Below are 14,024 nucleotides of genomic sequence, written 5' to 3' on the forward strand. Positions count from 1 at the left end.
AATAGAAATGGCAGTTTAATACAACCCTTTTTTAAATCATTTTTGATATAAGTAAAGCATAAAAGATGACAGGGCATGCTGAAGTGTTTTATTCCACTTATACCTCAAGAAACTATTACATTATACCATTACATTCTGCTGTCTATCAATTTCTGGTTAAATGTAATATTGTGGGAACAAGCACAAAATAAGATCCCTTGAATTATAACAGCTCCCTTACCAGTCTCCTTTTTGTCCTCTCTTTTCATATTAACAAGACACAAAACAAACCTTGTCGTAATCCTATGGGGAAAAATCCTTATTGGCTTTTACAAAGCACTGAAACTGTAGATTCCTTACATAATTCATAATAAAGCTTCACCATATCAATATACATTCGTCGTTGTGAAATAAAATATTTTCAAGAACTTTTAGTCTTCGATTATATAGAAAGTCCACTATACAAATCCCTGTCTAAGTGTGTTTTGGTGCATTAATATAAAGATGTGAATTGCTTTGTTATTTAATTTTTCAAAAATTCTGACCAATCACTGACCAATCACAATACTAATCATAAATTAGTATATAAATAAGCAGAATTCCATCATAAATAGTTGGCACCCCATCCATGGAATCCCCTTCCTTGTGCCCTTGGATAGGCTCCATGTGACCCTGTGTAGGATAAGCAGTACAAAAAATGAATGGATATTAACATATACATAGTTTGAGTCTTAGCTAAATGTCCAGATATATAGATGCTATATAGCACTTTTCCTTCAAATCAGTAACCCCAGCTCGTCTGTAGTCTTGCATTGTGTGAATAAATGTAATGCAAACCTTTAGAGAGACAATAAAGGAAGCAAGTTAACGGTCTTCATGCATCAATCCTTGTACTCTACCTCTGAGGATGTTTTAGCTCATAAATTTTCCACACATTACACCATTATGTTACAAAATGTAATGTTTGTACTAATATAGGCTCTGTGGTTGAGGGTGGCAGTAGAAGACATATCTATATACATTTCCCCAAGATGTTAGCTCTCCTGTAAAGCTGGCAAGCTTCCTGGAAATATCTCAGTATGTAGGTTGTTATGGCTTTCCTCACTGGGATTTGCACTAGTAGCACTCATGTATAGCAACCTGCTCTCTGTTGACCAAAATTACTCATGTTGATTTCATTCCAGATACACAAAGCTGTTATTATTTTTTAAATGTAGTCCATTGATATTTAGAATAGTAGGTCCAGCAGGTTCAAAAGCACAGGATATTTCACCGGTGTTGCTCTCTTCACTTAATTTCAAGCCATGAATGTTTATAATGAATATTTTACTTGATTAATGAAGTCAGCAGTGATTTTATGTCAGGGAATTCTGTAGGTAGGAAGCATAGAACTGAAAGCAAAATTATTTAAAAATTAAAATTATTATTATAGCTTATTTCAAATACAATAAAATCCCATTCAATTTAATTCAGTTTTATTTGTATAGCATTTCTAACAGTGTACATTGTCACAAAGCAGCTTTATATGAATATATAAATGAAGGATATAAATTATTGTATAAATTATAAGTCCAATTATATATTGTTTTAAAAATTGGGGTTAAACAACAAAATAAATTTACAATTTTTATTTCTCTTTAAAAGCAAGCTGTAAAATTCCTTGGTGCTCATATGTTTTATGTTTTTATGCTTATTAAGTAAAGTCTTTACTGTCATGACAGGCATGTGAACATTTGAGTTCCTGTGTGTTCCTTGCATATGTACAGAAAATCCTTAGTCATCATTCTGAGACCAGTTAACACAGAAACAACTATATGTGAAAATCTTCTTAGGCTAATAATAGGGCTAGACTAATAGAGATTGCGAAACTAGTAATCATGCTATTGAGCCTAAATACTTACGGTATACGGTAATGATACTGTGATATAATATTCAGTATGTAGTGTATACATGTATTTTGTCTCAACAATTACTTCTAAATAAGTCATAAGTAAATGTTGTATGGTACAGCTCTACTCTCAATGAAAACTCAATTTCCCAGATTCCTCCACAATCAGTTTTGCTATGGACTCCATTTCCCATGATGTATGACTACAAACACTGTCACATGATCAATCACATGATACTCAGTTCCTTTCAGTTGTCTGGGCTTGCATAAGAACATTACAAAGTCTCCCTCTTACATAGCCATCAGTCAAATCCTGCTGATTGTTTAACAGCCATTCTGACTTTTTTACATCAGTTTGGGTTTGCAGTTATGATTTATTTGCACAGTGTACTCCACATCAACATAGTATAGCATTTGGCAGCTTTTCTAACTGCATATCTTTTCGTATTTACTATTGATTAATTAATTATTCCATATTTAACTATAAAAGATTTTAGATGAATAACTGAATAATGGTAGGAAATTAAAGATGAAAGTGTAGGTTTTGCTCATTGCCTCAGCTCAATCCTGTAGCACAAGCTTCTTCTTTTGTAACTGCAGAGGGCACTGTTTTCTGTAGTGGTGAGGTTTTATTTCCAGTTCGTGGGTTAAACACGGGACAGTCAGCACTGAGATCGCGACAAATTATATATATGACAAAATATTGCGATTTGTTAGAGTAGTATAGAGTATATATGACCTTCTCTTCCGGGTTTACTCCAGAAAGTATCTCATTTCTGGCGGAAATTAGTTTCTTTCACTTTCTCTTTACACGGCATGGCTGTCGGGGATATCACTATTCAGGTGTGTGTGTGTGTGTTTTGTTTGTTTTTGTTTTATCCATAAAACAAGCTACATCTAATTTACATTTAATTTAAGTTTAGTCTTGCGCTTTGCGATAAATATGATCCTAGTTTATTTTAACCCTGTTATTGCCCTTTTCCAATAGAACACTTACTTCCTCCTGAGATAAAAGTTTCTCATCCAACAAAAATATGATGCAGATCTGCTTTCTCTTCATTTTCCTTACTCTCGTCAAGCCTATCGATTCCAAAGACTCAGAAAACACCGTATTTGTTACAAACGATTCCTATGTCCCATGGAAACTGAGATTACCAGAAACAGTAAAGCCAGTTCACTACGATTTACTAATCCACCCCAACCTGACTTACCTCAACTTTACTGGAAGTGTACAGATTCAGCTGGACATTCAGCGGGACACCAAGCACATTCTTCTTCACAGCAAGAACCTTCACATCTCCAGAGCAGTTGTTCTGCAGTCTGATGATGCTCATCTTCTTCAGGTCTACGAGTCTGATCCCTTTGAGCAGATTGCATTGTTTTCTCAGGACTTTACGTTTAGAAAAGGAATACATTTTATCCGGTTAGATTTCTCAGCGAACCTGTCCAACAGTTTTCATGGCTTTTATAAAGGCTCATACACCACACAGAGTGGTGAAGTCAGGTAGGAATACATTTTAATAAGGTTTTATGAATGTTCATTATATTTTGTATGTATCTTAAATGTTCGGTTTAGTTCTGGGATCAGGTTACTGTTTGTGTGAAGCTTCTGTGGATGTTCTTCCCATATCCATGTGGGTTTCTTCCAGGGCCTCTGGTTTCCTCCCAGCTCCCAACATGCCAGTAGATAGTTTGGCTACATTAAATTGCTGTAGGTGTGAATGAGTGTGTAAATATGTATAATAAATATGTGTGCAGGGTGTCCTGTGATGGACTGGTCTCCCTTTCTAAGTGTGTCCCTACTTTGTTCCTGTGTTCCTAGGATAGGATCAAGTTGCACCACAAGGAAAGAATTAGTGTAAAATCTAAGTGAATTCAGAAATTATGCTGATTTCTAAATTGTTCAAAATCTCCTGGTTACACAATTGTGTACACAATTGTGTACTGGTTACAAAAAGTGTGATTATGTACAGTTTTAGAAAGGAAAGATTTATAATCACACTCTTTGGTGTCACCCAGATGAGGATGGTTTCCCTTTTGAGTCTGGTTCCTCACAAGGTTTCTTCCACATATCGTATTATTTATATTCTGATTTTTTATATTCCTGTAAAGCTGCTTTGAGACCATGTCCAATGTTAAAATCTCTATCTAAATAATCTTCTTCCAAATTCAAGGGAATTATTGGGAAGTAACACAATAGAATTATTTTGTTACTGTACTTAAGTCCAATTTTTAAGTATCTGCCATTTGCTCAAGATTTTTTGGCTGAGGATGAAAACTAGCAAGGATTATCCTTCTTATCCTGTGTCTGTGCTGATCTGTGCCTCAAAACGTTTTGTTGGTTCTTTCGTACCAGCACTAACACTCACAGTTAAAAAGACACATTTAATTGTCATTCCACAGTTATTGCTTATATCATCTCAGGGAGATTGTCCTTGAGATTGTGCCACTGTTGCCTCAGACTTAAGGATAAGTTAAGGATAAATATAAATTTAATTTTTAATTTTGTCATTTTTATTCTGTAATTTTATATTTCTGCAAAGCTGCTGAGTTTTGTAAAGCTGCTGTCTATTGTTAAAAGTGCTATGCAAATAAAATTGAACTGAAAATTCCACATACCAAGGATACTGCACATGTAGATATACATAATTTATTATTTCTACTTATCTTATGCTATTTTGTATAGTATTCTAAAATTATATTTTTTGATTTCTTCTTTCTTGATTTTCATTTATATATTATGCTGTTATTTATCTTAACTTTATTTAACACAACTGAGCATTTAAGGGTTAAGGGCTTTGCTCGAGGGCCCAGCAGTGTCATCTTGGTGGTGTTGGCATTTAAACTCACAACCTTGAATAAATAGCCTTTAATAAAGGTACATTTCATCATCTCAACCCAAGAAACCCATGACTTAATATCCGTCATTCTAATCTGTCCATGAGAAACTGCTTAATATTGCAGCTGGCATCATGACAGATAACTGTTAGCTTGAATAATTATAGCTAATATCATGCTAGCTAACAAGTAAGATATTAGGAATAAAGTTATTATTAGCTAAAGTCTACCTATCCATTCCTTCCCACCACCACCATGGTTGCCTTAGTTTCTTGGTCGTAAATGCATTCATTTACCATCAATAACCAAAATCAAGATGCATACATCTTTGCTATTTGTGAATCTTTTTTGTATTCTAATTTCTGTGTTTTAAGTAAATTTATATTATTCTGCTTTACCTTAAGTGACAAATTTGAAGCTTAGATTGATGTTATGCTGAATTTATTTTAAGCCTTAATTTGCTGACAGAAACCAGCAGTTTAACAGTTTGGTGTACTTTGAAGTACAAATGATTTTTTGATTCATGTCTATGTTGATTTGTGTAAGGGCTTTGGCATCCACCCAGTTTGAACCAACACATGCTCGTGCTGCTTTCCCCTGCTTTGATGAACCTGCCTTCAAAGCCAACTTTTCTATTCGCATACGCCGGGAGCCAAGGCACATTTCCATCTCAAACATGCCTAAGGTACAGAGTGTGGCTGTGTGTTATTCACTTCAGATTTTCACCATCGCTGATTAAACAACTCATAAATTTAGGGGCATATATATGTATCTTTGTATTTGTTATGACTACGATGCATCAATTAACATTACTTTTTTTTTTTTAAGTTGAAAACGGTGGCACTCGCAGCAGACTTGCTGGAGGATCACTATGACATGAGTGTGAAAATGAGCACTTATCTAGTGGCCTTCATCGTTTGTGACTTTGTCTCCATCAGTAAGAAAAGTCAGCATGGCGTTCAGGTCCGTCATTTTCTTGTTTCTATCACCTTCCACTGAATATTTTGCTCCTTTTTCTAATATGGCCATGTTTTTGCAGATATCTGTGTACACTGTTCCAGAGAAGATTAATCAGGCAGAATATGCTCTCAACACGGCAGTAACGATGCTTGACTTTTATGATGATTATTTTGGCATCCCGTATCCACTTCCCAAACAAGGTGAACGTTCATTTTGTATCAAGTTACTATATAATAGAGGAGCTTAACTTATTGTAAGTGGCAGGTTGGTGATTTCTGGGGTCTAATACACTGCTAATTAACTTACTGATTAAGTCATCTACACTTACAAAAAAATGGCAATTTACGCTGTACTCCACTTCTCCTAGAACAAAATTATTTTTATTGTTACTTTTAAAAGTATTTTAAAAGTTTTGTACAATAAAACATCTGGTTTGATGATAAATCATATTACTTCTTATCAGCTAAAACTTGCCCTATTATTCTCAGATCTTGCAGCAATTCCAGATTTTCAGTCCGGTGCTATGGAGAACTGGGGCTTGACCACGTATAGAGAATCCGGGCTCCTCTTTGACCCTGAAAGGTCTTCGACGTCTGACAAACTGGGCATCACAAAAGTTATTGCCCATGAGCTTGCCCATCAGGTTGTGGATTTAAATTTTTCTACATTTTGTTTTAAAACACACTGCTCTGTTGGTTTAGGCTAAACTGCTTTCTTTTCCTCAGTGGTTTGGTAACTTGGTGACGATGCAGTGGTGGAATGACCTGTGGTTAAATGAGGGCTTTGCCAAGTTCATGGAATTTGTATCCACCAACATCACCTATCCTGAGCTGCAAGTGGTGAGGCTGAGTGGTTTTCATCTCTGTATTATTAACGTTCAAGTAACTGAAGCTCACATAGCAGTAAGACATCTTATGATCCTCTTATGATCTTGAAGACAGGTTGCCAACAGGTGTATGACTTTTCATCCAAACTGATCAAATCTTTAGAGGAAGAGACAATCTTCGCGATATTAAGGCTCCTGATCCACTGCAATTGTGAATGTATGATAAACTGTGTTACTGTGTCACTGTATGTGTGTATTTTTACTTTCATTAATTGTGTATCTACTTTAGAATGACTACTTCTTAGAGAAGTGTTTCACTGCCATGGGTGTAGATTCTTTAAGCTCCTCGCACCCCATCTCTACCCCTGTAGAAAATCCAGCAGAGATCAGAGAAATGTTTGATGATGTATCCTATCAGAAGGTACAGAAACAGCTGACATATCGTTCTTTACATATCAATGTTTAACTTCCTGTCCAGTATAACATTGATCTTTGTTGTGTATTCTGTCAGGGGGCTTGTGTTTTGAACATGTTGCGAGATTTTCTGACCCCAGAAGTGTTTAATCTTGGGATTATACGTTACCTAAAAAAACACAGCTACCATAATACCGTGAATGCTGATCTCTGGGACAGTCTGACAAATGTAAGTTTATTGTTTGACGTAAAACAACAACAAGTTTAGACAGCAGATGTCTTCACTGATTTGTATGATTTACTTAATGCACTTTTTGCATCTTGCCTCTGCTTGCCCCTGGTAACATATACATGGTGAAGCTGAAGTTTTTCCTTTATGAATCCCCCAACCTCTGTGGCTAAACACATTAATTTGTTCACTAAGTTGAGCTTTACAATACTTCTGCAGCCACACACTCTGAATTCAGTTCAGTAGAGTTAGGCACATACAGAGAGAAAGCTTTATCAAATCTATTTTACTGCTGTTTTCTCTACATGTGACTCTTTCATGACCTTTTTTATGTGCCTTTGTCAGATCTGTGACTCAAATGATTTTGACTTTGGGACACTGAACACAGATGGATTCTGCGCTGACAGCAAGTCCAGATCTTCTGCATCTGTATGTCAACGTGAAATGCCTCTTTATCTTATAATAATATAATAGCTTGTACATGCCCACTGAGCTCATTTATCAACTACTGTAAAATTGTTGTAGCTGCCAGAGCCTCATAACTATTAAATATGCATTTGTTATGAATTATAAGCTTTTTGGTCTTCTTGGCATTCTAACTGCATGAATAGAAATGGTACATGGAGGATAACCTGAATGTGAAAGCTATCATGGACACCTGGACACTGCAGGAGGGTTTCCCCATTATCACTGTGGAGATCAAAGGTCGAGAGGTCAAACTAAACCAGGAGAGGTTCCTTAAGGGGGCTGATACTTCAAAGAATTCAAGGTAAGATGTATGTAAATTAATGTAAATGTTTATAATGGTTCGGTAACATAACCAGTGTATTGTTTTGATTTAAACAAGCTTCCTTTGGCAAGTGCCTTTGACCTACATCACCAGCAGCTCCAGCTCTGTCCAGCGTTTTCTGTTGAAAGATAGAAACGGTATGTGCCACGTCAACTGGAAAGGAGAAAAGAAAGGTATTCATATAATTATACCAATTTCTGTTTCTATTAAAGTTTAAACGTCACCTTTTTCTCCAGACGTATTGTACTTGCCAACAGAAGTGGAGTGGATTAAATTCAATGTGGACATGAGAGGTTATTATATTGTCCATTACGAAGCTGAGGGCTGGGAAGCTTTGATCCGGCAGCTTCAGCGCAATCACACAGTTTTTAGTGGGAACGACAGAGCAAGCCTCATTCATGACATCTTCCAGCTGGTGAAGTGAGAGCAATTTTTCTTTTCAGTTTAGTCATTAGCTTCCATTTTAAGGAATTTCAATTATGGACTCATCAAGATTTTGTTTGTCTCAGAATTGCAAAGGTTCCTCTGGATAAGGCACTAAGCCTGAGTCTGTACCTGAAGCATGAGACTGAGATAATGCCAGTGACGCAGGGCTTCAGTGAACTCGTCCCGTTTTACAAACTCATGGAAAAGAGAAACATGGCAGCTCTGGAGAACCAGCTGAAGGTGGGGTATTTGATTATTGCTACTACTTCTATACTTCATCTACTACTACTACTTCCTACTATATACTACAACATTCACAACCCCTACTACCACCACTATGTCATTAGTTATTCAACTACTATTATTACTAATTATGTCACCCGTGGTCCAGTGGCAGGATTCAGTGCCCTCACCACTGTGGCCTGGATTCTATTCCCAGGCAGGTATCCAACCCATGGCAATGAGGGTTTAACTCTCAGTGCCTAACTCAAATATAGTGATCAGATGATCCGCTGTGACAACACTGGACAGGGAGCAGCCGAGGGATAGCAACATTATTATTATTATTATTATTATTATTATTATACATGTAATACAGTCCACTAAACCATATAATACAGTCCACTAAACCATATAATACAGTCCACTAAACCATTCAATTCAAATATAATGACAATCTTAGCATTTTGAAATAAAGTCTAATAAAATCAGGGTAATAAAGAATATTAAAGGCTGTTGTTTAAACTTTTGTTTGAAGGCCTACTTAGTGAACCTGTTCCAGGGACTGATTGACACACAGACTTGGAGTGATGAGGGCTCAGTGTCAGAGAGGATCTTGCGGAATTACCTGCTCCTCTTTGCTTGCGTGCGGCGTTACACACCCTGTGTTAGCACTGCCCAGGATCTGTTCCTCAAATGGAAGGAGTCAGGTGGCAACATGAGGTCAGATATTACCATTAACAAGGTCTTAATTCCTCATTTCCCTTGTAAAAAAAACATGCACTTATTACACCTTATGCTGTGAAACTGCAGGTTGCCTGCTGATATCCGCTTGGTTGTGTACACTGAGGGTGCTCGAACTGAAGAAGGTTGGGACTTCCTTATGGAAATGTACCGTCACACTATGTATCCGTCGGAAAAGAGTCAGATTAAAGCAGCGCTGTCCTACAGCCCACTGGCTCACAAGCTAGAGTGGTTGGTCCAAATATGATTCATAGAATGCAAATTAAACAATCAAAACACACACTGAAAAACACTATATAATAGGAGACCCTAGTAAGTAAAGTTTTGTTTTTCTCTTGCTCTCTAATCCCAGGCTAATGAAGCAGGGTTTAGAAGGAAATGTCGTGAAGACCCATGAACTGCCATCACTTGTCATTAGCGTCAGTAAAAACCCAAATGCATATAAACTGGCCTGGAATTTCCTGAGAGCCAACTGGCAAGAACTGGTTAAGAAGTGAGTACAAACTATGATGTAAAATGATATATTACTTAAAATAGACTGTATTATTCATTAATTCACTTTGATTCTGCTTTATTCTGGTCAAACTCATTCGCACCTCGGAACAATTTAGCATAGTCATAGACATCTAGGTCTAGGTGCGAATGTTTTGGGGCGATTGGAGGAAATCAGAGAACCCAGAGAAAAGCAATATTGAAGTGAAGCAGAATCAATTCCAGCAGGGAGCAGAACTTTAGAGCTGTGGTAGACTCAATCTGGTCACAAATCTTAAACTTTTCAACAATCACTGCCTTATATTTGGTACTTGCTTATTATTTCGGTTAATCAGTTTGGTCTTCTGGAAAGCATGGTGGTACGGTGAGTTGTGGTGCTCCCATTTAGGGTATGTTCTCATCTCACACCCACGGTTCATAAGCTTCTGATCAATTAAAACCCTGACCAGGATAAAATGCCTCCTGAATATGAATAAATGAAGCACAAAGTAGTAGCTTTATATGATTTAGATGAGTTTTACTGGTATTTGAAACAACATTGTAGTTACAGAAATTAGTTTATTCATATATTCATCATTCATACATACAGTACATGATGATAGATTTATGAAAATTCTATAAATTCAGAATTCATATCCTTCTCCTGCACCTTAGTGTTTGTAAATTTACTAACTAGTGTAAAACTCGCCTTGACTGTTTTTTTCTTCTCAAAATCATATAATCTGAATGGATTATTCCACATTTCTATGCAGTTTCTATGCTTCTCGGGTTTAAGTTGCATATTTTTGTTACATATACAGACCCCCTTATCCAGTGCTCATTTATTAATATTATATACAGTAGTTTTAAATATATTTGCACTGACATAGAAGTGACTCAAAATAACTTCCACTTTTCCCTTTCAGCTTTTGCTCTCTTCATAAATTTCGAGTCAAAACAACTACCACTTCTGTTTTGCAGATTTTACCTTGTTCATTTCATGCCTTCCTCGTTCATGCAGTTTTGTGGGAGTACACATATGCGTATAAAGAACTTCAAGTTTTCCAAAAGTGCTAAATCCTTTGGAAAATTTTAGCTCAGATTCAGTTGCGGCTGGTGCTAAAAGTTTTTGGGGGTACGCAAACAAACTTGAAGGAGAAGTTGACTTCCAGAACAAAAATCTACAAATAATTTCCTCACCTCCTTGTCATCCAAGATGTTCTTGTCTTTCTTTCTTCAGTCATAAGGAAAGTTTGAGGAAAACTTTTCAGGATTTTCAACGGTGTCTCCGAGTTTGAATTTCCAAAATACAGTTTAAATGCAGCTTCAAAGAGCTCTAAATGATCCCAGCCGAGGAATTAGGGTCTTATCTACTACTTTTCTTATAAGAATAAAAGATTGTATACTTTTTAACCACAGAAGCTCATCTAGCACTAGCTCTGAGAAGCACATCCTCGACACTGCTCACCAGGGTTTTAAAGAATGCTTATTTGAGTTACTATTGATTTCTTGTCAGCTCAGATCAGTCTGGTCAGTCTGCAGAGCCTCTGTTCACAGGAGGGGTTTTTTTGTTGTTGTTTTTTGCACCATTCTGCGTAAATGCTGGAGAATATTATCTGTGAAAATCCCAGGAAATCAGCAGTTTTTAAAATACTCAAACGTGCCGATCTGGCATCACCAACCATGCCATGGTTAAAGTCACAGAGATCACACTTTGTCCCTTTTTTCTTCTGATGCTGTCATGTGAAGCTCTCGATTTGCATCATCATTGCCAGTGTCATCTCTGGCTTGCTCATTAGGCATAAAGTTTCATTTTAAAATGTACTATTTATTTCCTGAATTTTTATTTTCCTGTAAAGCTGCTTTGTGACAATGTCCATTATTAAAAGCACTCTGCAAATAAAATTTAATTGAATATTTTAAGGGTAAAGCATCACACCCAAAGCACTGTAATCACTGTGCTGAAAATTCAATTTAGTTTTATTTGTATACCACTTTTAACAGTGGTCATTGTCACAAAGCAGCTTTACAGGAATTTATACATACAGAATAAAAAATATAAAGTTTAAAATTGTAATTTATATTTATCCCTAATGAGCAGACCTGAGGCAACATTTTCAAGCAAGAAAAAAACTCCCTGAGACAATATGAGGATGAAACGTTGAGAGGAACCAGACTCAAATGGGACCCCATCCTCATTTGGGGAGTAAACCGGAGTGTAAATAAATAATCCTTTCTATAACTTCATGATTATGTGCTAATACCCAAATGATCTCCAAATTTCTATTGATGTCTTTCTTCCCAGTAGGTCTTCATCAATCCAGAGTAAAATTTTGAACTAACTTTTTTTTTCTTCCAGGTTTGATCTTGGTTCCTCTTCAATCTCACGTATGGTTGTTGGAGTAACCAATCAGTATTCAACCAAGGAGATGCTAGAGGAGGTACATGCATCTCCAAATATCATACACAAATCCAAAACTTGGTAAAGCGGAATATCAGCTACATATACAACCGTTTCCTGCACTAATATTCCCAAAGCACTAACCACACTGACATATTTCTTTCTTATTTTAGGGATAAAATAGAAAAACTTAACTTTACTTAATAAAACTTTAATATTTTTCCCCATTGGTTCTATACTTCTGTAAAGCTGCTTTGAGACAATGTCCATTGTTAAAAGCTATACAAATAAATTTAATTTAATTTTTTTTCCTGATCATAATTCCCTACAGGTACGCGCTTTCTTCAGTGCACTGCAGGTGGACATGGGGGCAGGACTGCGTAGCATCCAGCAGGCCCTGGAGAATATTGAGGAGAATATTCGCTGGATGGATAGAAATGTTCCTCTGCTTAAAGACTGGCTCAACAGCCACAGTGAATGAATGTGTGTGTGTGTGTGAAACAGAGTAAAATACCTAGATCACTCTACTCCACTTTTTCCCCTCATGCATTCGATCAAACACATTCATTTTGATTCCCTTTGGACTGTGAATACAGAAAACCAGCTAGAACATGTTGGGGTTGTGTGTTCGAAAATTAAAATCAGGTTTAATTGAGGAACGCAGCTTAACTTAAAGTTAAGGCTAATAAGCACTAAAATGTAAAGTGTAAATAATAGACCTGATCAGTGAATGCTCTTTGATATGTTCAGCTGTCCCATAAAACTCTTATTTTCTGGTGGAGTTAGTTGTGTTGTTATCAAGAAAATAAATTAATACATAAAAATAATTAAAAATAGAAGATATGGAGTTATTATTTTAAATAAATTAATTAAAATAATTAATTAATCATCAATAACCACTTTGTATTGGTTAGGATTCTGGAGCATTGGGCTTCATTTATTTACAATTTAGAAACGTGTGTGTGTAAAAAATACTGTGATATTTTATTTTATTATTTTATTTATTTTATTTTTTTATGATGGAAGTGGTGGAAATCAACCTACTGTTAGCAAACATATTCCATTAATTACTGCCTTCCTTGTGGCTTGACCGGTCAATTGAATAAATACCTCAAACCAGTAGGCTTTTAAGTAATGTTAACTTGAATCTAAATATAAAAAAAAAATGCTCCAATATCTGTATTATGGTGCACATTTCTATAATGAGCAAAATATTTAAGTTGTTTGATCACACGATGTGTTGAGGGAAAGCCATGGAATTTATTTTACTGATTTATTTGAAGTGAAAGAAAATGAAAGAAAAAAGAGAAACTGAAAACAAGTGACGACAAGAAGAAAGATAAATATAAAATGCTAAATTCCATTAATGCAGCTTCTCCTTCTTCATTCAGTTTCTTTCTTTATTTCTTTTTCTTTGGTCTTATTTGTCTTTCATTTGATTTAATTGATATGAATTGACTCACAAGGTTTCTTAGTTTTATTGTATCTTTAAACTTGACACAGAAATTTTGTGAAGTAATTTAATTATTAAACAATGCATTATTAATCATTTGAGGTTCATTATTGAATCATTCTTCTACTTAAATTTACACAAATGCAGGAGCTCACATAGCATCCAAGCATTTTACACAAATCAAGGAGCATTTAGTAAGACACAAATGTTTTTCAGAACTGAATTTTGAGGAATTTCCATATTTTGGGTTTGTGCTTTTGAAAATGATTTAAGAACAAATTCACTCAAATGCAATTTGATGAACAAGACACAATGTGCGAAAGGTGAGAATATGGCTTTTATGGGAACTGCAGAGCAACACACACACACACACACACACACACACA

The 14,024-nt window shown here is 35.9% G+C and overlaps 1 protein-coding gene across 1 annotated transcript; it reads left to right on the plus strand.

The window, feature by feature from the left end:
• Positions 1-2,482: 2,482 nt before the first annotated feature.
• On the plus strand, positions 2,483-13,980 carry erap1a (endoplasmic reticulum aminopeptidase 1a). The gene is made up of 19 exons (XM_058411263.1): positions 2,483-2,710; positions 2,856-3,371; positions 5,252-5,390; positions 5,534-5,668; positions 5,745-5,865; positions 6,154-6,308; positions 6,391-6,504; positions 6,781-6,912; positions 7,003-7,134; positions 7,480-7,563; positions 7,746-7,903; positions 7,982-8,061; positions 8,161-8,344; positions 8,434-8,590; positions 9,108-9,292; positions 9,383-9,544; positions 9,666-9,806; positions 12,144-12,225; positions 12,517-13,980. Exons 2-19 carry the CDS (start codon positions 2,902-2,904, stop codon positions 12,664-12,666), a joined length of 2,781 nt encoding a protein of 926 aa, XP_058267246.1. The 5' UTR covers positions 2,483-2,710; positions 2,856-2,901; the 3' UTR covers positions 12,667-13,980.
• Positions 13,981-14,024: the final 44 nt, after the last annotated feature.

The sequence above is a fragment of the Hemibagrus wyckioides genome, linkage group LG16 (genome assembly GCF_019097595.1).
Source record: "Hemibagrus wyckioides isolate EC202008001 linkage group LG16, SWU_Hwy_1.0, whole genome shotgun sequence".
Classification (NCBI taxonomy): domain Eukaryota; kingdom Metazoa; phylum Chordata; class Actinopteri; order Siluriformes; family Bagridae; genus Hemibagrus; species Hemibagrus wyckioides.